Genomic DNA, 27,488 nt, shown 5'->3' on the forward strand with positions numbered 1-27,488 from the left:
TGACCAATATGATTCTGCAACATGTACACTCAGAAAAATGAGAAATCATATTCCATCTATGTATGATATATCAAAGTGCATAAATGCATTCTACTGTCATGTATAACTAATTGAATTAAAAATTAAAAGAAAAGAGCTACCCTTCAAAAACATACTGGGCTCAGGTGATTTTGTAACACACAATCATGTGAGCACTGGAGGGTTCTTGTCTCACAAACCAGAAGAATGAAGTAATCATACTCTGGAGGGTGAGAATTCTATAGCAGATTTATTAGAAGCAAGCAAAGAAAGCTCCCAGGAGGGTACTGTTGTGGCTCTCTGCCTGGGTTTTTTCTTTTTTCTTTTTCTTTTTTTTTACTGTTTCAATGAGGAACTAATCTTTCATTGGCGAGTCTTCCTTGATTGTTCTCTTTCTGGAAAGTGTGTAATTTTATTTTTTAAATTTTTATGAAAGATTCACTTCCTTTTCTAAAAAGAGAGAGAGAAAAAATCTTAATATTTATTTTTTAGTTTTCAGCGAACACAACACAACATCTTTCTTTGTACATGGTGCTGAGGATCGAACCTGGGCCGCACGCATGCCAGGCGAGCGCGCTACCGCTTGAGCCACATCCCCAGCCCTGTAATTTTAATTTCTTAGTGCCATATTGGGATGGTTTAAGGTGTTTGTGTGTTAACCTGAGTTTGTCCTGTGCTTGTTCCTTAAAACAAAAGCACTGCTTGGGTTCAGAGCAGCTATTGGTGTTCAAAACACTATATATTATTAGGGTAGTCAAGGAAACCTGGGGCAGCAACAGAACATATGGACATCCAAGCATGAGAGGTCCTTTCAGTTAGGCAGCCAAAACCACCACCACCACAAAACAAGCTGAGCCTAGGATTTTAACCTGGGGGGTGGGATCCCACTCTCCAAGTCCCCATTTCTATGTTCTGCCTCAATATGACATGGAAATGTTAGCAAACCTCAAAGAACAAATAGTTCAAATGAATTTAAATGTTCCAGAATCTATAAAAAGAAAACCTCCCAATCCTATTTATAAAGCAAGTACAAATGAATGACCACAATCTTATGTAGACCTCACAAAGAACTCCATGTTCTGTTATGAATATTAATGTAAAGATCTTTAATAAAATATTATTAAACAGAAGCCAACAACACATTTAAAAATTGCATCATAATATTATGTGGTTTATTCCAATAATTCATGGATGGTTCAATACTAAGAACTCTAGTAAAAACAAACTTGTGAATAGGTTTAAAGGAAAAATAAAAGATCATTTTCATAAAGGCTATAAAGGCTTTTGACCAAATACAACACCTGTTTTTTTAATATAAATAAATGGTTGTGAAAATAAACAAGTATGGGGGAGTACCAGGGATTGAACTCAGGGGCACTCAACCACTGAGCACATCTCCAGCCCTATTTTGTATTTTATTTAGAGACAGGGTCTCACTGAGTTGCTTAGTGCCTCACTTTTGCTGAGGCTGACTTTGCACTTTCAATCCTCCTGCCTCAGCCTCCTGAGCCACTGGGATTACAGGTGTGTGCCATCTCACCTGGCTTCAAACAGCTACTTCTTTAGCATGGTAAATATATCCATCAACCCCAAAATGCAGCACTTTACCTGATAAAGGAATACTCTGGAGGCATTCATGTTAAAAACAGAAATAATGGAAGGATCAGGAGTCTCAACATTATGTTTAGTATTTCTGGGAGGAACTTCAGTATATATTGATGGACTATAGAACATAGATTATCCTCCTGATGAAAATAAAGCTAGATAAATAGAAGCATCAGGAGAAAGTGGATTTTGTGGATAAAGTCAGGAAAAGTTGAATACCCAGATACTAGGGCGGCTTCTGCTGATTTGCACAAGAGACCCGGGAGACTAGGGAACAAAAATCAAATCCAGAGCATGCCAGAACTGGGGTCTCAGGCAGTGCACTCTGCACTATGGGGTCCAGCCCACCCAACAGTAAGGGCAACTGGGAAATAAATCAGCTCTCAAATATACGTGGTCCACTGGGACCAGACCAAATTTCTGCATTCCAACCACATTCCAACCATTTCTCAAAACTGGAACTTGGATTAAGAGAGCCCAAGTCTTCCAGGATCCCTAGGAGTGTGGCATTGAAAAAAAAAATCTTTTTTTCTGGAAGATAATACCTTAACCTTCAAATTACTTCTATAATGATTTCCAGATAGAATGTCCAGTACACAAAGATAACCATGCATGCGAGACGAGGCCTGGTGAGTGAGAATGGTCAGGTACTTAAAAGGAGAGGCACACTCAGAGGCTCCAGCTTGGAACTGAGAGACTCTGAAACAGCACGCTGTGAGGTCAGGAGAAAGCCTGCGTGGCTGGAAGGTTTTTCGGGGAACTAGAACCTAGCAGAAGTGACACTGCATACTGTAGAAAGAGGTAGACATTCCAGTCCTGAAAACTACAAAATTCTAGAACTTGATGGTTAAGCAAAGGTTTAGTAGCAGAACAGAAACAACCAGAGGGGACTAATAAGATAAACCAGATGAAACTAACCAGAACAGAGCCACCAGAGGCAAAACAGTAGAAATGACAGAAGATGGGGTCTGGTGGAGAGCCCTGACAGACGCTGACCTGGAGTGCCAGGAGGAGAGGGGCAGAGGGACAGAACCTGAGAGGGCTCCAGGCTGGTGAAGGCCACCAGCACACTGATCCAGCCCAGCTGATTCCAGGCAGAGGCAAGGAAGGCAGATTCACACTGCTACCCATGCCCAGATAATGACAGGCACACACGCGGGACAGGCACGCAGTGGGCTTAATGGGGGAAACAGAGTCACCAGGAGAGGCACCTGTCTCCCACGCTCTCATCATCCTGTGGGACCTACGTCAGTGTCAGGTCCTGCTGGTCACAGCACACTCGGTACAGCAGGACAGGTTCTTTCTCCCTGTCATACTGTGTATTTCCAGGGATTTGGAAGGAAACAGCCTGAAAGGCTCCAAACTGGCCAGTCAGGAGACTCCAGGCTTGAGCAACAGCCTGCTGGTGAAAAGAACACCACGGCTGACCTCTCCCCTGCCTCCTGCTGGATGCTGAAGGGCATCCCAGGCAGCCTGTCAACAGTGGCTGGGTCTCTCCTTGCACATGCAGGTGCTCCACACCAACTACAGAAACCAAGGATCGTTTTCATAAAGTGTCCAGAGCAAAGAATCACATGCGATCTTCTTGAGGAGCAACTGCTAAATCAACAGCTGACTTCTCAGTGGTGAGCATGCGAAGCCAGAGGTGGTGTTATCCGGGTCTTCAATCTGCTGAAGGAAAATAACAGCCAACAATGAATTCTATCCCCAACCAAAAAGCCATTAAGAATCAAGGAGAGGGGCTGGGGTTGTGGCTCAGCGGGAGAACGCTCATCTAGCTCGTGCGAGGCCCTGGGTTCGATCCTCAGGACCACATAAAAATAAATAAAATAAAGGTATTGTGTCCAACTACAACTAAAATATAAATATTTTAAAAAGGGGGGGGGCGTGGTGGCGTGCTTACCTAGAGTGTGTGAGACACTGGGTTTGATTTTCAGCACCACATAAAAATAGATATTGTGTCCACCTAAAATTGAAAAATAATATTAAAAAAAAGAAGGTGGAGTCATGTGTGACTCACTGCAGAGCACTTGCCTAGGTTTCATTCCCAGCACGCCCCCACCCCCAGCACCAACAAAAGAATGAAGGTAAAATCAAGAATTTTGGCAATACAAGATCCACTGTCAGATAAATTCTAAAGCATGTATTCCAGGCAGAAGAAAATTATCTCAACGGAAGATTATAGATATACAAAAGAAGAGTAAAAAAAAGTCTTAAATATGTGGGCCGATTTAAATAGATGCTAACTATTCAGCAATTACTGTATTGATGTCTTTTTAAATATGTGTGTGTATATCTGCATTTAACTAAAACACATGCCAATAATACCCTCTAAACTGAGAGGAAAGTTGTATTTACTATTGTGAAGTTCTCTGTACTAGGGAGGAAAGGCTCAAGTGTTGGCCATTGCCAGATCTAGATACCTGGAGGACTGATGCTGTAATTTCTAGGGTGTACACTGAAAGAAGACAGTGCATAGCTTTCAAACAAGTGGAGGTTCAAAAGTAGAATGAGACTTTAACCATCCCCAAATAGGCAAGACAGAAAAGGCAACAAAGGACTGAAGGGAAGTGCAGAGAACAAATGGGAGACTGAAACCCAAACACACCAGTAGGGCCAGTTAATACAGTACAAAGTCACACCGCAGCCTAGTCACTGGAGGGACAGCGGCAAAGCGAGACCATGCCCACGCTTGCTGTGTGCCTGCATCTGGGCAGGGGCCCCTCTTGCTCCACTCCTGGCCTGGGTACTACACCTTCACCTCTGCTCCTGCTCCCACCTCTTGTGGGGGCAGGGCCAGGGCCAGGGCCAGCCAGGCAATCTCTCCACTCTCAGTAGCTGCTGGGTCTCCTTCATGTTTCCTTCCTTTTCCAGCTTTGCCTGGCCTGTGCTTCCACCTGGCCTTGGACTTAGGACTGCCCTCCCCGTCCCCAGCTGGTGAGAGTTGGGCTGCTTCACTACCTCCTCTCTTTGATCAGTCACAAGTCTGCTGCTAGTTTCATTTTTAGCTGCCCATCCAGCTATATATTTTTCCTCTGAATAGTACTGCTATTTCACTGCTGAAAATTTGGAAAACACAGAAAAGCACAAAGATTCAGATATAGGTCACCCTTAGGGCTGGGGATGTGGCTCAAGCGGTAGCGCGCTCGCCTGGCATGCTTGCGGCCCGGGTTTGATCCTCAGCACCACATACAAACAAAGATGTTGTGTCCGCCAAGAACTAAAAAAAAAATAAATAAATATTAAAATTAAAAAAAATAGATCACCCTTAGTTCCTCTGTGCAGACAGAGAGTCACTGTGGACATCTTGGTGACTAAATACCTAGTCTCTTACTATGTGTATGTGTGTTTTTCTGGATAAAGGGGTGTGTGTCATGATACACACAGTAATCTGCCAATGCTCTGTAAACTTTGCTGGGTCACAGATGCACTTCTACATGGGCTTCTGCCATGGGTTTTCTGTCATATGACTGTATGATGATTCATTTAATAATCTGCCATTTGTATTTTTTTGTTCTGATGTTGCTGTAACAAATGATTCTGTTTTTTAAATTCCATATTCCTGGTTGTTCTTCTGGGATAAATTACTGAAGTGTCTTTGCGTTCAGGCACTGTGCCCATTTTTAAGACTTTGGAGAAACCAGGTCTAATTGTTCACTGTGTTAATCTTTTCTCTTTTTGGATGATTCCAAAATTTTCTGTGAGCTTTAAAACTGAACTTTATAAAACAAAAATTTATAAATTTCTACTATTTAAACCCCAGTCTGTGGTACTTTGTTACAGCAGCCCAAGCAAACCAATGCCCTATCCGTGGCTGCATTGTAAGTCATCCCAAAATGTAGTGGCTTTCCAACCCACAGTTGGACCTCAGTTTCTGTAGGTCAGGAATCTGGGCATAGCTTAACTGGGTCCTCTCTTCCCCCATGTCTGACTAGGTTGGCTCAAGTAGCAGCTGCCTCTCAGTTAAAAGCAGGACTGGGAGAGGTTCCCTTCCAGCAACTGGTTGTGGCAGGACTGTTCCCCTTGGGTCATTAGGCTGAGAGCCTCAGTTCTCTCTGACTCTTGGTTCAGGCCACGTGGACTTCTCTAATTTGGCAGCTCTTAGGGTTCACAGGGTTTTGGTTCCAGGAGGTGGGGCTCAAGATCCCTAGTACAAATCTGCCTAGGGCAGCAACTAAGAACCTAGAGCCCTGCTGGCATGGCCTACCTCTATGGGAGCTGGCATGCCCACACAGTGGACAAAGACCTTAACAACTGGGAACTGAGGCCTAAACACGGTTCTCTGCAGTTCTTCCTGGGAAGAGAGGGCTGCTGCTATACCCTTGGGAACAATGCTATTTCCCTTTACCTGATCACTTTGGAACAGCTGACAGGATCTGAGAGCAGGTGGAGGTGTAAACTGTGGACACCCAACAGGCACTCTGAGTTGCAGATGTGTTCCGAGTGGGCTGTAGCCGCTCATCACTGCCCAGAATGCTCTCCCTGAGGCCAACCCCACTCCCTGCTGCACAAACTGCAGGAACTCCCATTGGTGCCCCCCACCCTTGGTGCCCCTCTGCTTGTTCTCCCACCTTCCCATCAGGGAGGGAGATCATGGAAACTAGTGATACCGCTGTTGACCGGTGACGAGTCCTTGCTTCCCCGATGTTGAAGAATAACACCAAAGAAGCACGCCGAGGCAAGGTCAGAGTAGAAATTAGAAGTTTATTAAAGGAGAGCAGAAAAGACTTCTCCCGGAGGAAGAAGGGGACCCAAGAGGTGGAATCCGTGGAAGTGCAGTTGTCTCTCCTTTTTATAGTTTTGCTGATGAAGGGGGAAGGGTTGGGACACAGGTGGGCCAAACAAGTAATCTGGGCAGGAAGGACTTCATTATCACTTCTTTGGGATGGGCTATCTCCAAATCTGTTGGGGGCTGTTATAGGGTGGACTTTGGCCTAGGGCCTTTTCGGGACTTCGTCATCATTCCATGAATTGTCCTGTGTTTTCCCTGAGTCATTCCCAGCATGGCCTCCATTTTAGATTTCACTCGGTATTAGACCCGATTTACCTAACTACACTGACTACCTAACTTTAAATCTGGCTTCACTAGGACCTGCCCAGCGCCTGCCTACACGCCTGGGCACAAGGAGTGCCTTGGAGGTCCTGCCCAATGTCCAGGGCAGAGTTGCTCTCCCACAGAGGGGACACCCCTGGGCTGGAGAGTTCTTCCTGTGGGGTGTCTCTATGATTAAGCTGCTTCTCTCTGCACTAACTGCAGCCTCTTCGGGCAGCAGCCATGGCTCATCTGTGCCTGTCCCAGACAAGTCCCTCTGGAGGCCCGGGACCACACCGAGCCCCGAGTCCTGCGCAGGGGCCACTCACTGCCTCCCTCCTCCTGTCCAGGAGCCCCCAACATGGTGTCCGTCGAGCTGTCGAGAGCAAGCCCCTAGCTCAGGCCACCGGCCAGCTCGATGGACAAGGAGTCACGTAGGGCCTCCAGCTCCGCGCCAGAGCTGGTTCTTGCGGAGAGTCTGGGAGTCGCGTTGGGCCTTCCCCGCGCGCGCGCGCGCCCCTCCCCAGGACCTTTCCTCCTGGAGAAACCATCCTGCTTTCTCCTCGCCCCGCCCACCTCCTCGCCCCGCCGACAAGCCTCGCCCCGCCGACAAGCCTCGCCCCGCCGACAAGCCTCGCCCCGCCGACAAGCCTCGCCCCGCCGACAAGCCTCGCACTCGCCCCGCCCCTTCCGCTTTGTCCCGCCTCCTAGCAGATCTCCCCGCCCCCTTTCCGCCGAGTCCTGCGTCTTCGCTGAGAAGTGGCGCCGCGATCTTTGAGGGGCGGTGGCTACTAAGGGCGACCGTGTGGAGGCGGAGGTGGGCCAGCGCACCAGCCGGCCATTGGCGGAGGTTCCCGCCTCGGGCTGTCAATCCCGCGGGCCCTGCGTGGCCCCTCCCCCGCCGGCGCCGCGTTGCGAGACGCAGGGCGCTGCGGGGGCTGCCGGGACTGGCCCAAGATGGCCGGGCGCTGGGGTTCCGCTTCTCCCTGCGGCGCCGAGCCCCATTCATCGCTCCTCTGTTGAGCTGCGCCGCGTTGCGCGAGCCGGCCCGAGGCCTCCGGGGGCTGCCCCGCGAAGCGGGAGGCTGTCATGGCGACCCTGGAAAAGCTGATGAAGGCCTTCGAGTCCCTCAAGTCCTTTCAGCAGCAGCAGCAGCAGCAGCAACCGCCGCCGCCGCCTCCTCAGCCGCCGCCGCTGCAGTTGCAGCCGCCCCCGCCGCCGCCGCCGCCCGGCCCGGCTGTGGCCGAGGAGCCGCTGCCCCGACCGTGAGTCCGGGCGGCCCCCGCGACCTGAGCCTGCGCGCGGGCGACGGCGACCGCGCAGCCCCACGGAGGGTCGCCCGCCCTCGCCTGGGTGCCCTCTGCCGGGAGGCCTGTCCCCAACTCGCCGATGGGCGTCGCCCTGGCCCTCTCACCCTCCCCTGCGAGTGGAGAGTTAGGGAGCGAACTTGCTTCTCTTGGCTGGCGAGGAACCGTGACTGTGGTGGGGCCGCGCCGGGGCCCGCGGCCGCTCCCGCTCGGGGCGCCGCTCGCCAGGAGCGGGCCGGGGCGCGAGCTGCGGGATAGTGGGTGACATCATGCCTGTCGGTCTGCTCCGCGGAGCGGGGGGCGGGGGAGTGAGGATGCGTCCAATGGGAGGTTCCCTTTGCAAGTGGCACTTCAGACAGCCTGTGACTTGAGGCGCTCCCTACACGAGGCATTCCGTTTAGTTTTTGATGGCAGTGGAGTGACAAGGTTTTAGAACATCACCGGAGAGACTCACTTAAGCTCAAGTTGTTCTGCAGGCATTTTGCACGAGTCGTGATTCCCACGTAGGTGGTGAACTACTTACAGAATTAATAAAATTGATTGGCATTTTAGGAAAAGTTGACTGAAGCGTATTTCATATTTTCTGTTAAAAATTAAGCCGACACTTAGTGGGGTGCAGTTTTTTGTGGGGGGATGAATGAGTTTTACATTTCAGCTATATTGCATTGAGCTTGCTAGAACATGGGGCATCTGCAGGCTCCAGGAACATCTCAGGCATGCCGGTAAAAGAGCTCCTGTTTGCTTCATTGCTGACATCCGTTACTCTTTGGAAGCCAGGGGGGTCTCTGCTGCTCATTTTGGGGAGAATTTTTGGAACAGAAAAAGACCATTAATAATATCTAACGGAACCATAGGTCTTCCCCTGGAAATCTGAATGCTGAACGTTGGGTCTGTTCCTTGCTGCAGTTCAGGCCTTTCTCCGACCTCTGAGCGTTTTATTTCTGATCGAGATTTGTACAATATGGATGGCAATAAGGAAGCAGCACCTTAAAGAATCTCAGTCCATTGAGAATCATTCGTTTTAGTAATATTTCTTGTTCTTTATATTTCTGATGGAGTCCTTGCCCTGTCCTGAGAGTTTAATTAGAAAATGAGGATTTGGAGAGTAATGTTGGTTTGTTTTTTGGAATAAATTTTTCTTCTAAAAGGGGAAAAATCTGTTTGGGTACTTAGAGGAATTTTAAAAAATCAATTTGATGTATTTCTGCACAATTAGTTTCTGGTCATTATAAAGTCTTATTGTAGTGCCTCAGTGTATGGTAGGAGTCATGGAACTTCACACATTGCATGTATCTTGTATAAACACTAAGCAGGCTCTGGGTGGTAAGAAAGACCTTACTGCTGTGAGTCTGCTCTAAACAGATTTAATCTATTATTTTTGCATAAGTGATACATTAACATAACTCAGTTACATGCCTTTCTCCTGCATGCCTAGCTCTGTCCCCAGGATCCAGCACTGTGGTATACTTCTTATGTATCCTTCTGGATACAATCTGTGCATTTATTACAATAGATTTTAAATTATTTGAAAACAAAAGCAGTTTAGCATAGTAACTTTTAAAGGTTCTTAGCATGCTCTGAAATCAACTGCATTAAGCTTAATTATAGTTCTTTAAAATAAAATCCATCCATATCATATTTCTGTGTACTTTGCTGTTGAGAAAGCAGATATTCATCAATCTTGAGGAACAAATTCACTGCTGTAAGTTTAGATTTTGGCATATCTGTTCATGTGCTTTAGCTGAAGTCCCTTCCTAAAGTGAGACTGGCCAAAGCAAGGTGGAAAGTATCTGTTCTATTTTTATGGTTTTTGTTCTATTGTAGGAAACTATAGTGTTACAGCCACATTCAGAGTGTCTAAGTGCCTGCTTTTTGCTCAGCATATAGGATGCAGACTTCTCTGTGGGGCTGGTCATAGTCTCTGCAAGTCTGGCATGCTTTCTAGGGCCCTAACAATTATTGTGAGGCATTGGCATTAGATTTTGACACATTTTCATGCTTCAGATTCCCGCCTGGTTTTCCCCTGATGGTAGTTGTATTTATTCATCAGTAAATGTTTAGTGATTTCTGTGTGTCTGGCACTGTTACGAATGCAGGGCTCAGCAGTGAACAGAGCTATGCCCTAATGAAGTTTTCATTCTAGGAAGGGATGGAGACAGCAAGAGAGATAAAGTGTACAACATGTTAATGATAAGTGAAGAGGAACAGCAGAGCAGGGAAGGGACTAGGAAACATCTAAGCTAATACAGTTTTGATGTTTTAGATAGGGTGTTGAGGGAATGTCCACTAATTTCATGGCTTTTCAGTACACCCCAGAAAAGTGTCAAGGATCTAATGCACAGGTGTCTGGAGGGACATTCCATACACACTGCAGTGAGAACGTGTCCAAAGCACCCCCTGTGGGATGAACAGCAAGGAGGTCATTTTTGTTGGGTGACTTGAGTTAGGGGGCAATTCTTGTAGGAGGTGAGGTCCGAGGGATGCAGGGCATATGGTACCAGATCAATACCACTTTCCTTGTGGTGAAGTAGACATTCTCCATTATTTGAGGGAGAAGTCATTGGAGGATTAGATCAGAGTAGTGGCCTGAATGCCATTTTAAAATGCACTTTGACAGTGGAGTAAAGGGGAACACAGACAGAAAACAGGAAACTAGCTGAAAGCCATTGCAGTGATCCATTGGGTGAGAAATGATGTTGAATTATGTAAGGGATGGGCAATGGGCAAGGTGAGGAGTGACTGGATTTTGATGGTAGAACCAAGAGGACTTGATTAGAACAAAACGCAGCTATAGGGGCTGGGGATGTGGCTCCAGCGGTAGTGTGCTCGCCTGGCATGCGTGAGGCCCAGGTTCGATCCTCAGCACCACATACCAACAAAGATGTTGTGTCCGCCGAGAACTAAAAAATAAATATTAAAAATTCTCTCTCTCCCCCCTCTCTCACTCTCTCTTTAAAAAAAAAAAACAACAACAAAAAAACGCAGCTATAGACGCTGAGGCTGTAGCTCAGTGGCAGAGCACTTGCCTAGCATGTGTGATGCAATGGGTTTGGTTCTTAGTACCACACAAAAATGAAACAAAATAAAGGCATGTTATCCATCTACAATTACAAAAAAATAAAAAATGATAAAAGAAACCGCAGCTATAGTTGGTATTAATTTGGTTAGGATTACTTTCAGCTGCAAATGACAAAAGCCCGTTGTAATAGCTTGAGCAGGGCAGAGGTAAGAGTTCGTTATAAGACAAAAAAGTCTGAGGAAGTTCAGCAGTAAGTCCAGGGATCCAGACTTTCTTAAAATTAGCTTATAAGCACTTGTCCTCATTCTCTCCTATTTTCTAGTTTAGAGTTATCTGTATTTTTTCTTGTTGATTTACATCAGTGCTTTATATATTTGGATACTTATCTGACATGCGATTTGTAAAATCTTTCTCCCTTACAGTATCCTTTGAAGCACCAAAGTTCTAAATTTTGATGAAGTCCAGCTTCTCTTATTTTATCTTTGGTTGCTGTGCTTTCGGTGTTTTGTCTAAGAAACCATTGCTTAATCCAAAGTCACAAAGATTTATTCCTGTGTTTTCTTCTAAGAATTTTAGAGTTTTAGCTCTTACTTGTAGGTCTGATCCATTTTGAGTTGATTTTTGAATGTGGTTAAGGTAGAGGTCCAACTTTTTTTTTTTTTTTTAATATGTGGATATCCAATTATCTCAGTACTGTTTGTTGAAGAGAATATTCTTTCCCCGTTGAATCATGTTGGCACCCTGTTGAAAATTAACTGCTCATAAATGTGTAGATTTATTTCTGGACTCCCAATTTTACTCCTTTATCTATATGTCTGTCTTGTGCCAGTACCCTACAGTCTTGATTACTGAAGTTTGTACCAGTTTCAGTTTGTGAAATGTGAGTCCTCCAACTTTGTTTTTTTTTAAAGATTTTTATAGCTATTCTGGGTCCATTGCATTTCCAGATGAATTATAGGATCCTTTCGTCAATTTCTACAAAGAAGCCATCTGTGATTCTTTTTCTTATTTAAATTTTCTTAGTTGTATACGGACACAACACCTTTATTTTATTTATTTATGTTTATATGGTGCGAGGATCAAACCCTGTGCCTCACACGTGTGAGGTGAGCGCTCTGCCACTGAGTTACAGCCCCACCCCCTCTCTCTGGGATTCTGATTTGATTGTATTGAATCTGTAGATCAACTTAGGGGATGAAGTTAACAACATGAAGCCTTGAGGCGCAGGACAGTGGCCAACATATTCCAGGGCATAGATGCTGAGGCTGGCCATTGGGCCCTATAGGATCAGGAAGCCTTCAGAAGGAGAATCCAGCAATCTTTTTGGAAGTCTGGAAGAAGCTGTTCCTTCAAGCTGGCCCAGTAGTATGGTGTTGAATATTTTTGGACCAACTGAAGAACCTCAGAATGTACCCAAGGTGACAAACCCCCCAGGGGGAAATGAAGGAGTATCTTTGAATTGATTCCTAGGCAGATCCCACAATATCTGAACCCACCTAGCGGGAAGACCACTGACATTTTTGGTTACCTAGTCACTGCCACTTCACCTTTGGCACACCCAAACAAACCCAAGGATCATGTGTTCTTGGGTGAATGAGAAGACCCAAAACCAGACCTGAGAAGAGTTGGGAGAGAAGGGCAGCTCGAGAGGAGTAGACCACGCCAAGGCGACTGAGCCCATGCCCATGGCTGTCAGCTACCAGCCCAGGCTGGGGCCAAGGCCTCGCCTACACAACAAGGTCTTGAACCCCCTGGGAGGCAAATCCAGCATCTCCTTCTACTAAGAGGCTACTGCTCTGCCTGTAGCCAGACCAGAAACTCAAGATACAGACTATTGAAAGTTTATTATTTTCTTTAGCACCCCCCCAAAAAAAAAGGGGTGGGGGAGGGTTGTCTTATGTGTGAAGCTGGCTTCTCAGAGGACCTTGCCTTTGGGGGATGTGGATAAAGAGGACTCCCCTTGCCAGGAGTGCTGATGCATGCCTGTAATCCCAGTGGCTTGGGAGGCTGAGGCAGGAGGATTTTGAGTTCAAAGCCAGCCTCAGCAATTTAGCAAGGCCCTAAGCAACAGTGAGACCCTGTCTCTAAATAAAATTAAAAAAAAAAAAAAAGCGTTGGGGATGTGGCTCAGTGGTTAAGTGCCCCTGGTTTCAAACCCTGGTTCCAAAAAAAAAAAAAAAAAAAAAAAAGACTCCCCTAGTGTCTGCTCATTTGTTCTGATGGAGCAGGACACTGAGGGGGCAGGGAGATGGTGCTGTGTGGCAGGAGGCTTAGTGGGCTCTTCCGTGAGCTGTCTCCTGCTGACTAGACATCCAGGAATAGTTGAAGAAAACCCAGTTTGTCTTGCTGTAGGATGGAGAAGAGGCAAAAGCAGAGACATCAGGAATAGTGGGAGTCCTCATAAAGCATCCCCCTTGGCCCCAGGGCCAGTTACCTGTCATGAGGAGAGCTTCCGCTCCTGAGAGACCACCAAATCTAACATCTCCTTGTTTAGCCTCAGTGTGTTGTCCTGCTCTCTTGAAATGTCTTGACTACTTTTCCTCAGCAGGAGTCAACAAGAACCAAAGAGTTGTCCTCAGTCTGGTGCTGTGGAAGGTTTTCCTATCCTGGTCCTCCAAGTTGCCTAGTTCCTGCATCTCAAACCATGACCACATCTCACATAGGACTCTGCCTTTCTCTTGTAGGACTGGCCTTGGTCCTTGACGTGCCCTGTTTGCTTGTAGATTGTGCCGCCTTTTTCCTCTCATTAGCCTTCAGTCTGGATCTCAGTTCTTCACTGATAGTGTGAAGCTCACTTCTGAAACCACATTTCTCCTGTAGGTGAGGTCTTAAAACCTGTTCACGCCCACCTGAGTAAGGGGCTTTTTCAGATCCTTCCTGTGTCTTTGTTCCTGTAGTTGGTGGGAATGCATGAGAACCTTGGGCTTTTAGGTTGGTTTCTTCAGTAACATCAGAAAGGCTGTCTTCAAGTACCAGCATCACATAAATGCTTGTGGACTTGTTTTCTGACATCTTCCAGAAAGAAGTCCACTGCTTCAGCCACCTTTAGAAACTTTGCAGAACCTCTGGACCCTACTATAAACAAGAGGCCAGGGCGTTCAGTAGTAGTCTGTCAGCAGAGTCTCAGCTCTCACGCCAGCAGATGCTGGGCTAGCATGAGTCATGTTGCTTCATCTGTCAGAGGTCCTTCCCTGTCTGCTGCAGCCTCAGTTCCCTGCTTCCCTGTGGTGGGTGTGTTAACAGGAGAGGGCCCGGGTGGCCTGTCTGTTGCTTTATGTGCCTACGGAGCTCACGCCAGGTGCTAGGAACATCCTCAGTGTCCTTCAGGTTTGAGTGAGTGTCAGGTCTTGTGTGGTCTCACTCACTCTGTCCTAGCTGCCTGCAGGAGCTGTCCCGCAAGCTCTGCATGTGACTTATCAACCAAAAAATCTTACCCCTTCAGCTGCCCTGTAAACTGTGGAGCCAGAAAATATGTTCTGTGTAGCTCCTGAGAACTTGGACAGATTGCTGTTCAAAGTAATTTATGAGAATATTTGGAATTCAGGGGCCGGGGATGGGGGAGTTCCTACTAAAAGGATGTAAATGATGCTTAGCTTTTTTTTTTTGTTTGTTTATATATATATATATATGTGTGTGTGTGTGTGTGTGTGTGTGTGTGTGTGTACATATATATATATATATGTATTTTTCATTCATTCATTCATTCAGTGGACCTTTATTTATTTATATGTGTTGCTGAGAATCCAACCCAGTGCTTCACACATGTGAAGCAAGAGTTCTACCACTGAGCTACAACCCTGGCCCGATGCTTAGGTGTTTTTTTTTTAAAATATTTATTTATTTATTTATTTTTAGTTTTCTGCGGACACAACATCTTTGTTTGTATGTGGTGCTGAGGATCGAACCCGGGCCACACGCATGCCAGGCGAGCGCGCTACCGCTTGAGCCACATCCCCAGCCCCAACTTAGGTGTTTTTGTTTTTGTTTTTGGTACTGGGGATTAAACCCAGGGGCATTTAGCCACTGGGCCACATCCCCAGCCCTTTTTTGTATTTTATTTAGAGTTGCTGGTATTAAAGGCATGCGCCACTGCGCCTGGCTCCCCATACGTAGCTTTTTAAGCTGAAACCCACTAACTTGTTTAACTTACAAGGAAGTAGTGTTAATGGTAGAAATAAACCAACATTTTAACAATGCTTTCTTAGGGAAAACAAATTGTGAATTCTAAATCAGACTGCCAAGAAATCTGATATTACTGTGCTGGTCCCTGCCAGAGGGTTCCTTGTTCCACTCACTGGCAGGAATTTCTGGGTGGTGGTAGGAAAATTCAACCTGCAGCCCTGGGCTCTGGGCAGCAGTGCCCTGCCTTACTCCTGTCTCCACCTCCCCCTTCTCCAACTCTTAGGCTGTGAGCTGGATAGTGTGCTTGCTGCAGGAACGAAGGAGACACTGCTCAGGTGAGCCTAGCCGTGTGGGTGTGGCAGGCACCTGCATTATCAAGATGCTGTCTGCAGGGACTGGGGTTGTGGCTCAGTGGTAGAGTGCTTGCCTCGTATGTGGAGGACACTGGGTTTGATCCTCAGCACTGCATAAAAATAAAATAAAGGTATTGTGTCCATCTACAACTAAAAAAAAAAAAATGCTGTCTGCATCAGAGACTGGTTGTATGTGGACATTCTGTTCTCAACATCCAAGGTACTGTGAGAAAATACTAGTCCTTATGTTTTTATTAATTCTTAAAAAAATCTTAATAGTATCTGGTGCCAACATTTTTCTGGAGCTGCAACAAAACAAGAAACTTGTTCTCACACCTAGTGTGACAATATTTTTAAAATTTCATAGCCATTTAAAAATGTAAGGGGCTGGGGATGTGGCTCAAGTGGTAGCGCGCTCGACTGGTGTGCATGCGGCCCGGGTTCGATCCTCAGTACCACATACCAACAAAGACGTTGTGTCCGCCGAGAACTAAAAAATAAAAATATTAAAAATTCTCTCTCTCTCTCTCTCTCTCTCTCTCTCTCTCTCCCCCTCCCTCCCTCTCTCTCCTCTCTCACTCTCTCTTTAAAAAAAAAAAGAATGTGTGACCACATTTAAAAAAAAATAAAAATGTAAAAGCATTTCTTAGCATGTGGACTGGCTAAAATCAGGCAAACTGCATTTTGCCCACTCCTCGATTAAAATAGTGAAAGGACTGCTTTGGGGAAGCTTTTCTTTTTTGGCTGCTTTTATTAACTAGTTTAAAAAATTATAGAAGCTACACATATATACCATAAAAACATTCTCAAGCAGCATGAAGATGGAAAGCAGAATATCTCCCCCAGTTCACTCTCCTAGTCTTATTCCCAAAAGATAACAGTTATTTGTTTTCTACCCAGATTTTTTTTCTTTTTTCTTCCCAGATTTTTAAATGCATAGGCAAGCATTTAAGTGTTTGCTTTTGTTTGTAGGACACTATATTGTATTTTTTTTCATAGCAGTGTATATAGTTTTTATTAATTGATTTATAGGATTTCTTTTTAAAAAGACAACTGTAGGCAAACTTTCACATTTTCCTGCTTTTAGAATGTGTGAGTAGTGTGCTTTATGCACCTTAAGAGTCCCCACCTCCATCACTGCCAGCCCCTATAGGAGAGTCAGCTATTTGGTAAACTGCCTCTGAGTGGGTCCACCCTCAGGACATTCAGTCTGTTCAGACAGTGAGAAGGAACTTTTTAATGTTGCGATAAATTGAATCAGCTCAGGACCAGAGTCTGTGTTGCGATCAGAGATCCTTGCTGTTCTGGTGTGATCTCAGGACTGTGTGTGCTGTCTCTTGGGGGCTTTGAAGAATGCAGCATTTCTGTCTACCCTTGAACCTACCTAATCAGAGCCTGCATTTTAACAAGTTCTGTGAGTGATTTATATGCATATTAGAGTTGAGGAGCTGCATCTGGGCCTCACCTCTGTTGTTGAATTTGGAAGGGAAGAGTGTGTCCTGGTGTAGCTGAGGCCATGTGACATTTGTCCTAGAGCCATTGAGCCGAGCTTTTGTGTAGCTGTGAAGTAGGTTGTGCTCCCAGCTACTGGTCATGAGGCCCTAAGTGGGGTCTGACTGGGTGACCTGAAAGGATCCCCTTTACACAGTGCCTAGGGTGTATCATGCACTGCTCTGGGCCCAGGGAACAAGACCAGCAATGACAGATACTGTGGAGAACAACTGCGGACTGAGAGGAGAGGTGGCAGGATTTGAAGGTGAGCTGCACTGAGAGGTAGCACTGGCACAGAAAGAGGGGTGAGCATTGGATATGTGAAAGAAGAGAGGTCCAGGTAGAGTGAACAGAAGGTGGGAATGTTTTCCATATCACAGGGATGGGAGGTGGCCAGTGGCAAAATGAAGGGCAGAAATAGGAGACTTGGTTAGAGAGGGAGGCTAGAGTAGAAGGTTGTTCATGTGGAAGGCCTTGTACACCAATAAAAGCTTGTGTGGAAAAACAAGTAATATATGTTTTTAAAAAGCAACACCAAATGCTGGTGAGAATGTGGCGAACTGGGTTATTTCATTACTGTTCATGGGAATATAAAATAGTATGGCTTCTCTGGAAAGTGGTTTGGCAGTTTCTTATACAACCCAACATTTCAATTTCTGTTGCAGTGACCCTGCAGTTGTACCTCTGGGTATTAATCCTGGAGAAATGAAAACGTAGGTTCACACAAAAAGTTGTATACCAGTATTCCTCACAGGTTTAGTCGTAACATTCCCAAACTGCAATCAGCTTTGAAGTCTTTCAACGGTGACTGTTGAAACTGCTTGGGCAGTAAAGAGGAACTCAGCTGCTGATACCTGCAGTGGTCTGGATGAATCTCAAGGAAATTGTGCTGGTGAAAAGGCCAATCCTCACATTTTTACTTATTGTATGATTCCATTTGTATAATATTTGAAAAATGACATCATTTTAGGAATGGAGACTGGATTGGTGGTTGTCAGGGTTTAGGGACAGGGTAGTGATGTGGAGATGTGGAGGGGGGAAGGAAGGAGGTGAGTTGGTAATAAAAGGGCAGAGCAGGGTTCTTGTGATGGAAATGTTCACTATCCTGAGCTCTCACCTGGTTCCCCTCAGTGGAATGGGCTAGCTGAGAAATAAAAGCTAGGAAAAATAAAACAACGAAGGACTCAGAAAATATTTTCAAAAAGCCAGGGCTGGACAGGTTAGCCTATCAGAATGATAGAGCTTCTATACTAATGGCAAAATAGAGCCCCGCCTGCTTTATTTATATTGGGGGACTTCAAAGGTCTTTTATAGAATGTTCTTCTCCAAAAAAGATTAAAGGTGGGCTGTCCAGTTCCCAACAGGTTACACCCATCTCTGGAGCTACCAGGAGAGATCTTCCTAGCAGAGGGAAAATAAAGGTCATGTGCCTTGGGCAATGTATTGCCTGGCAGTTCCCAAGGTTAAACCTAAAAGCTTTATGTCAAGAGAAGATGCTCATATGTTTTTTACTGATGGCTTCCTGCACTTAGCTGTGTGTGGGTGTGTGTCAATGCTGATAATTCTGATTGTGATAAGCTGTACTTTTGCAAAATGTTACCATTGGGGGAAACTGAGTTAAGTATATGCTAGATTTCTTACAGCTTCAGGATAATCTGCAGTTTTCTCCATTAAAAACCTGAATTACAGCAGCACGGCTGCTCTGGTAGTGTGTATATTTGCGTACTAGTTTATCCTTCTATTTGTACAAACCTGTGTTGATGAGCACATGGCCTGAGGTTTCTCTTGAGGACTGATCAGGTGATCTGTCACTGTCTGGTCCCTTTCTCCGGCTTTGTTTTTTGTTAGCATCACACCAAGGTAGTTCTTTGTGTGCCTGACTCCTGTCCTAGAATGTGAGCTATATGAGGACAGAGTGTTTGTTTTAATTGACAAGTCCAGAGTATCTAGCTCATACTAAGTTCTCAGGATATAGTAGTTATAAAATGGGCACTGAAAAGTATAACCTGTATTTTGTTAAGCACAAAACACTTCATCAGTTCTACTTTTTTTTTTTTTTTTTTTAGAGAGAGAGAGACAGAGACAGAGAGAATTTTTTAATATTTATTTTTTAGTTTTCGGTGGACACAACGTCTTTGTTTGTATGTGGTGCTGAGGATCGAACCCGGGCCGCACACATGCCAGGCGAGCGCGCTACCGCTTGAGCCATATCCCCAGCCTCTCTACTTTGTTTTTCAAGATAAGTATTTTTTCTATTATTTTCCTTCCTTAACCAGTGTCATGCTTTAGAATCTTGTTTTCCTTTGTATTATAAAATGTACTTGCAGAACAGTGTGTGAAACTAGTCACTGTTGTCCAGTCAGAGAAGAACATTAGTCTTCTACACCCTAGAGGACTCTGCCTTCAGTGTTTTTCCCTCATCTTCCCCCTTAGCTGCCTTTCCGATTTTATGGTGATTACTTGCTTTGCTGTCTAGTCTTACCACACAAGCATACATCTTTAAACAATCTGGTTTGGTTGTGCCCAGTTTGTTGGTTTGGGTGGAGAGGTCGCTGGGGATTAACCCGGGGCCCTGCATATACCAGCCGATTGCTTTCCAGTGAGCTGCATCCGTAGCCCATCGTTTAATGTTATATTTTAAAGATTTAATATGTAGCTTGACTTTTTTTTTTTTAATACCATTAATTGAACCCAGGAATATTCTATCACTGAGCCACATCTCTAGCTCAGGCCTTTTTATTTTTTTGAGACAGGGTCTCACTAAGTTGCTGAGGCAGGCCTGGAATTTGCAATTCTGCCTCAGCCTTCCAGGTTGCTGGGATTATCACCATGTGCCTCTGTGTCTGGCTAGTTTTATCATTTTTGCTGCTATGTAATATTCTATTGTTTGAATATGCACCAATTATTTTTTAATCTTCAGTTGAATGTTTGGATTGTTAAGCTTTATTAGGTACTGCTATGAACCCATCTCCTCCTATTTCTAGTAGCTTGTCTTTTCACTCATACAGTGGTGTTTTTTGAGAAACAATTTCTGATTTTAATGAATTCCAACTTATCACATTTTCCCAGCACGGGCAGTGCTGTTCGTATCCTGTTTGACTGACTTTTCATAACCTCAAGGTCATGACTGTTGTGTAAAAGCCTTGTTAATGCACGTTTTCTGTTGAGATCCTCTGTCCACTGGACCTGGTTTTGGGGTTTGATGTGGGATAGGCCCTTTGTTTATCTTTCCATGTAGACACCTACTTCTCCCAGGTATCTTCTCTTCTTACTGTCTTGTAGTGTATTCCCAGCCTTGAAAAAAATTAGTTGTGTGTTCAGTGTAATTTGCTCATATTTAACTACAAACTTCAGTCCTTGTTTGTAAGTGAATTCACTTTAGACTTCTTTTGGTACTATTATTTTTATTTTTGGTACTGGGGTTTGAATCCAGGGATGCTTTGCCACTTTTTATTTTAAGGAGGAACACTTTTACTATTTTACTATTTTAAGGAGGAACACTTTTACTAGCAATATTCTGATTGTACAGTCTATCTTTTATTTTAGGAAATTTTAACACAGTATAACTGATCTCGGTATTTTCTATAGATGGTTTTTTGTTTCTGTCTGATGAATGATGATGTCACGTCCAAGTCATTTGCCATTCAGAAAGCTGCAGGATGTTGCTACTTCAGAGACTGAATTTAGATAGTCAAAACGTTTTTATATGTGTGTGTGTGTGTGTGTGTAACCGCGTTCAGTGATAAACTAAGCATGCTTTTCTAAACCATTGCTACCTGAGAAAGTATGAAATGTGATTCCAAGTGAGCTGATGTCCCATTCCTTCTTACAAACCTCCTCTGACAACGTCCTAATTGTTCAGGCCCTCTCACATGAGCATAGCACTTGGCAGAAGCTGGAGAGTGGCTGCTGATCGGTTTCCCTGGGTCCCTGCCTGTCACTCAGTCCTGGGCCTGCAGGTAATGCTGCTCCCAGACCCCAGTTCTGCTTGCAGCTTGGGGTGTGTGTAAAAGTCTGGGGAGGACTGATGGTGAGGTAACCAAAAGAGTAAAAGCTTCCAACTTCCTTGGGTAATCCAGCATGATCTTAAAATTACATAATTCTAAAGATAGGAGTTTAGATGAGAGGGCCTGAATTTGTATTTTTGGAATTAATTCTTTGGTAATTTAAAAATTATGTTCCAGCAAGTCTACCACGCGGCCTGCGCATTGGTTTCATTAATGAGGTTCTAGGCATAAAGTTAGTTAGAAGAGATCGAAATAAAACACACAAACCAGTTACCTTATTTATATTGCTAGGTCCGAGACGGCTCACCTCCCTGGTTCCCGCCTCTAGCCGCCCAGCAGGGCAGCGAGGATTACTCTGGGCTAGCAGGAGAGAGAGAGAGCGAACACGCCTGGGAGTAGCCTTTTATTTGGGGAACAAGAGATTCAGGGGAGAATTCCATCCAATGAAGGTTGAGGGGGGGCTGCACTCCAAGGTCAGGGTCAGTGATTGGGTCTCCGGGGTCAGTGGTCAGGCACACCCCCACACGGATGGGCTCTCTCATCAGGAAAGGGTCGGGAAAGCTCCGACACAGCCAGAGCGCCTCAGGCCCTTAACGGGAGTCACCCAATCACGTGTCAGAATGGCTCCCCACATATTCCCCCTTTCTTTTCTTAACAGTGAGGCGGTGGTTCACTCTCTGGAGTTCTTGGATTCTTGATTGGAAGATTCGCCATCCTATAGTTACAATACAAAAGAGAATTAACAGCAAAGAGAATAATCCAATAATGTACCAAGCGGAGTGCTTAAGAATATTTCCAGGGTTGAATCCATTTAACTCCTTCAATATTTGGTTAGCCAAGGAAGAAGGATCTGAAAAATCAGCTCTATTATTTTGAATGTCTTGGATATGGTGATGAAGTTCCAGAATATCCAAGCTATTATTACTATTTTGCCAAATACCTAATAAATGGTTTTTAACCTTCTCCCAATCCCAGAGAGAAGCATTGTACTTGGCAGCTGTAACACATACATACTTATAATTAGCATGGCATTTAAGCCTTTCTTTAAATTTTAAGGCTGAAAGTTCATTACCTATGTTTATGACAGTCGCCTCTAAGGCGTTTAATTTAGTCTCAATCCTTTCATCAATATTTACTTGATTACGCAGAGCCTTGGAAGTATTTTGAGCTAAATTATTAAGAAATTTTGCATGCTGAATATTCTGAGACAATGTCAGAGATGCAGAGGCAGTTGAGGCAATAAAAGAGACCAGTGCTAAAACACCAACAATTATGACTCCAATAGCACGTTTAGGTCTTGTTAGCTGGGCATGAATTTGCTGTAAGACTTGTAAACCAGCATCAGCATACCATGGCTCTGAAATATTAGCAGGTAATAAAACAAAAGAGGGCTGATGAAGTATCAGCACTCCTTTTCCTCCATTATACCTAGAAACACAATTAGTTAGGTTGCACTTATTACAAGTAACAAAATATCTATCATCTATCCATTTAACTTTTACATTTCCAATAATTAAAACATAAGGAGATTGGACACAGGCTCTTAAGCCATAGCAAGATCCCTCTTTACAGTTCTTGCCGACAAATTTTGGTAAAGGTTTATCTGTAAAATGTAAATACTCTGAGGCAGCAATTAAACGCCAAATATCTTTTTGAACACCTCCTTCACTATAAGTCAAGATATTACTAACAAATCCTGCAGGTGTCATAGCAGAATTTCTTTGTAATTGTCTCTTATCAATTTTTGGAGACCAGTCTAAAATATACCCACTAGCTTTAGACACCTTATGTTGTACAGGAAAGGTATTTACACAATCCATCCATTTAGGAAAGGTGCCAATTTCAATTGTAGAACTATTTGGACAGTGGGGTATCTGTGGAGGTTTTGCAGAAATGACTGGCTTGTTATGGGAAAGTCCCATCTTAATTACTGATCTAGTATTAGGTTTTAAGTCCCCATAAATAGAATTATTTGTCAGTCTAGGTTTACCAATCGCTGTCTTTTCTTCAAATGATACTTTCAGACAGCCAGGATGTTTATCATGTGACCAACACAAAGGTAATTGGGCACTGTAGCCAGAATAATTAAATCTAGTCACATGATTGGGAGTAATATGAGTATCTGTAAATCCTCCCATCATGAATGAGTCATTAGTAAATACTGGAATAGATTCTCCAGTCCATACAGCTGGGTGTACCAGGGGTGGATCTGGGAAATATGTCCAATAAGTGTCTACTTGATTCCCTTTTACCTGACAGCCCAGTAGGGCAATTACTATCGCTACCATCAAGACTGGGGTCCTGTTCTTTCCTAGGCGTCGAAGTATTTGGGAAGCCTGGGTTGTTAGCTTTTTCACATCTTTCCACGAAATCAGCTTTTCGGCTGGTTCAATCTGGTTTTTCTTCATCCTTTTCCGATATCTCCTCCTTCTGGGTTGTGGCTCCTCTGGGTTGATCCGCAGTCTCTTGAATCTGGGTTCTATCTCCTCCATGTCTGATAGCACGTTCAGGCACCCAAATAGGACGGAAAGCACCTTCTGGGAAGATACAAGCATTGCCTTTTCCCCGCATTATTACCGGGTCTGGACCCTTCCACTAACCAGTCTGTAAATCTTTCCACAGAACTCTGCCTAAGGGGCCTGTTACTGAGGGAGACATTTGCCTCTCAGCAGCAGTGTGACCTTCTGTGTCACAGTTTAAAAAATTTAAAACAAATAAGGCATGATTAAGGCTATTTTGGGGAGTCACAATCTTATTCTCCTTTTTTAATTTTTGTAATTGAAGTTTAATAGATAAATGAGCTTGTTTTACAATGGCTTGACCTTGGGGGTTATAAGGAATTTCTGTTTTATGATTAATTTTAAACTCTTGGCAAAATTGTTGAAAAGAAGAGCTTACATAAGCTGGAGCATTATCTGTTTTAATCTGCATAGGGCACCCTAAAACGGAAAAAGCTGCTAAGCAATGAGAAATTACATGTTGAGTATTTTCCTTAGTACGTGCTGTAGCAAAAATAAATCTAGAATAAGTGTCCACTATGACATGCACATAACATTGTTTACCAAATTGAGGAATATGAGTTACATCCATTTGCCATATTTGGTTTTAATCCATGGGGATTTACCCCTGATGGCAGAGATGGAGTGTGAATAACACACTTAGGGCATTGGCTTACAATCTGACGAGCTTGTTCTCTAGTAATATTAAATTTTTTACGTAAGCTAGAAGCATTCTGATGATGCAAGGAATGGGAAGCTAGTGCACAGTCATACGAAGACATCTGTTGACAAAAGGCTACTAACTTATCAATTTTGTCATTACCTGCAACTAGAGGTCCAGGAAGGTTAGTATGGGCACGGATGTGTCCTATGAAACACGGGTACTTTCGCATTAGCACTGTCTTTTGTAAATTATGAAATTGTCGCGTCCCCCTTGCCCGCAAGGAAGACGCAACACCGGGAATCTTCTTCCAGTCGTTTATTCAGGTTCTCGAGATCTCTTACACTCTACTCTCTTCTTCATCTTCCTCCTCTTCATCTTCTTTTCTCTCTCTCTTCCTCCCCGAATGCTCCTACCAGCCTTAATAAAGCATCTCAAGCCCCAATGCGAAGCTGCCACGTGGAGCTTTCTCATAGGGTGTTAGAAAACCACGCACCAACTCTCCCAATTAAGGAGTTGTTTGTCACAAACCACAGTCGAGCCAGCGCCATCTTGTAATGGCGACCGCAGCCCGCAGAAACGGCTCACTACAGTTCCCCCTTTTGTTTTCTAAAAACAATACAGGCGAGAGTAGAGGTCCTATCCCACTGTGCAGAAGTGGCTGCATAGTATGGCTCAGCCCCAAGGAGGCGCCTTCCCCAGATCTGAGACCATATCAGCCGACGCTTTTCTCGTGGGACGGGGCGTGGACGCGTCTAACCCGCATGCAATAGGACATGCTCTCCTTGAGGTCCACTTCAAGGATCACTCAAGTGCAGTGCCTTGCCTCGCATCCTGTATCGTGATGGACGAAGGGGGATAGCTGAGGCTGAACTGTGGCTGTATAGAAATATAACGACAAACAAGTTGGTAACACCCTAAAAGAAAGGCACGGGTAATCTGTGCAAGCCAGACTTGAGGTGAAATGCCATTACTCATACTAAGCCTTCAACCAGGAACCTTATCAGACCCAAACAGGTCAGGACGTTCCCACATGACCGTTATTGGCTGAATATGAAAACAGACACCACAAATCTTTCAAGGCCTTGTGAGCTCCTTCAAGGTCTTGTGAGCTGGCCTCTTTGACATGCACAAAAATCAGGGCTGGATCCAAGCCCTGGGGGCCGGGGGGAATCCGTGCCAGCAGTTCCCCCCCTTTTGTTTGTTGCACGTCAAAGGGAATCAAGTAGCCCCTGTCTTAGGTCGTTCACTGCCCCTACACTGCTTACCCGTCTTTGGGGAGGCCCCATTCCCCTGTCTTAGGTTGCAGTGCAAGCGTGAAAGTTGCCCGTCTCTGGGTACTACAAGATCAGCTTGTTGTTGCCAAGGCGTTCAGTGGTATCTATTCAGCCAGTCATTATTGGGTCTTTAATTGGTTCCGGTTCAACAAGGCATAGAGTAAAAATAAAGAAGAAAAAGGGGGCAAAAGGAGGAAGGCATGAAGCAGGGATCATTGTAGAAAAATCATCTTCGAATTGGTCGGAGACAAACTTCAGCAAGATCATCCTTGGTCTGCAGGCGTTGATAATGGATCTGTATTGGCTTAGAAGTCAGAATGTTAATTTGGTCTTTAATAAATTGTGTCATTCTCTTACCTAGGCAGGGGCCTACAGCAGCTATAAGGAGGAGACCGAAAAGCGGTCCCATTACAGTGGATATCAAAGGAGTTAACCATGGGGTATTTTTAAACCACTGTTCAAACCATCCTTGTTGTGCTTCAAACTCCTTTTGTCTTTTAGCCAATCTTTCCGTGACCTTTTCCATAGTTTCACGGATTACCCCAGTATGATCTACATAAAAACAACACTGTTCCTTTAAGGCTACACATAGTCCTCCTTCCCTTAGGAACAATAAATCTAGTCCCCTCTTATTTTGTAACACAACTTCTGAGAGGGAGGTGAGGGACTTTTCCAAAGCAGTAATTGACTTGGCCATGGCTGTTAAATCTTATAGCTGGGTAGAGAATAACATTTAGGATCTACAGTGGTATTAGAGGATAATTTAGACAGTATTACTACCCCTTCATAATAGGGCGGCCTGGAGGTCAAGCATAGCCAGCAATCTTGGGTCCTGTTAGGACTAGTGGCATTGAGAGCGAAAAAGGCTCCTTGGATCAAATCAAAAAGACGATCTCCAGTTCCAGGGTGTATGGGCCCAGGGGCACAATCAAAGGTTTGATAGCCCACAGTTATTGTTTGACCGCTGGGGGAAGATATTACTGCTGGGGCTATAGGCTGTTTGGGTCCAGATGGGGCCTTTTGATCTCCGAGCACCTGATTGGGTCCTATTAAACTTCCAGTAGGCTGTTCTGTGGTCAATTTAAGCCGAAAAAGCAGACCAGGATTGTACTGTCCGGGGGTGCAAACACCCAGCCCCCAGAGATATCCTTAAGTCCAATCTGGCTGCTGTTTTCCATTGGAAGTAAACTGAATAGTAATATCTGATTCTCCCTCTATTGTTTGCCAGAAGTGGGTAACATCAGTTTACCAGACATCATTGGTGTGTAAGCCTCTAGGATTAACACTTAGACTAGGGGAATGAATGAATGGAGCACACACTGGGCATAAGAAAACAATTTGTAGAGTCTGATCACGTGAGCACCCCGCACAGAAGCGTAAGGATTGTGCATTTAGATGGAATTTAGCATGGAGCTAAGGAGTTGATCCGTTTGTAATTGTTCCATGATAGTAGATTGTCTGCCAATATAAGGGGCTGTTTCAACAACTGAGGCTAATTTAGCAACATAGAGACTATCAGTATACACATTAAGTGGGATGGAATTGTATAGTTTAAGGGCCATAATTAGAGCCTCAACTTCTGATATTTGGGCAGACAGTCTAGGAACAGGGTGTCGAATTACTTGAGACCCATCAAAAACAACAGCAAACCCCCCTCTTGCTCCGTCTGTATAAACAGTCTGAGCTCCCGGGATAGATTCCCCTTTAATAATTTTAGGAGAAATAATAGGACATTTTTTAAGGTCTTCTAGAAGTTTATGTCGGGGAGAGTGATTATCAATTTGACCTTTGAAATTACAAGGGAAGAGACACCAAAGATCATGTTCTTGTTGGAAATTTAAAATCATATCCTGGGTATAAGGTTGAATGAGAATGTCAAGAGTCTTTCCAAACAGTGCATCACCCAAATATTTGGCCTTCCAGATCAGATTCATCACCAGTTCATAAAAGGGAGTTATTACCCGAGAGTTAGAAGCAGGTAAATGGACCCAATAGATGGGACCTATTTGTCAAAACACTGTAGTAGGAGTTAATTTTGATGGCAGGATTATAAATGATAGGGGTATAGAATAGTTTATCTGGGTAACCTGCATATCTT

The 27,488-nt window shown here is 44.5% G+C and overlaps 1 protein-coding gene and 1 pseudogene across 3 annotated transcripts in view; both read left to right on the top strand.

Moving 5' to 3' along the window:
* Positions 1–7,605: 7,605 nt before the first annotated feature.
* The window catches only part of HTT (huntingtin), a 145,896-nt gene continuing 126,013 nt past the window's right edge, over positions 7,606–27,488 (top strand). For both annotated transcript variants that reach the window (XR_014023355.1, XM_081304714.1), the window contains exon 1: positions 7,606–7,920. Coding sequence is in view for 1 of the 2 variants with exons in the window: in XM_081304714.1 (XP_081160840.1) it covers positions 7,745–7,920 (176 nt within the window). In the remaining variant the exon portion in view is untranslated. The remainder of the gene's footprint in view (positions 7,921–27,488) is intronic.
* Positions 12,238–12,765, top strand: LOC308654247 (jupiter microtubule associated homolog 2-like; annotated as a pseudogene). The gene has a single exon. The product of its transcript is annotated as a jupiter microtubule associated homolog 2-like (transcript).

This window comes from Spermophilus citellus (genome assembly GCF_964194105.1).
Source record: "Spermophilus citellus genome assembly, chromosome: 8".
In the NCBI taxonomy this organism is placed as follows: domain Eukaryota; kingdom Metazoa; phylum Chordata; class Mammalia; order Rodentia; family Sciuridae; genus Spermophilus; species Spermophilus citellus.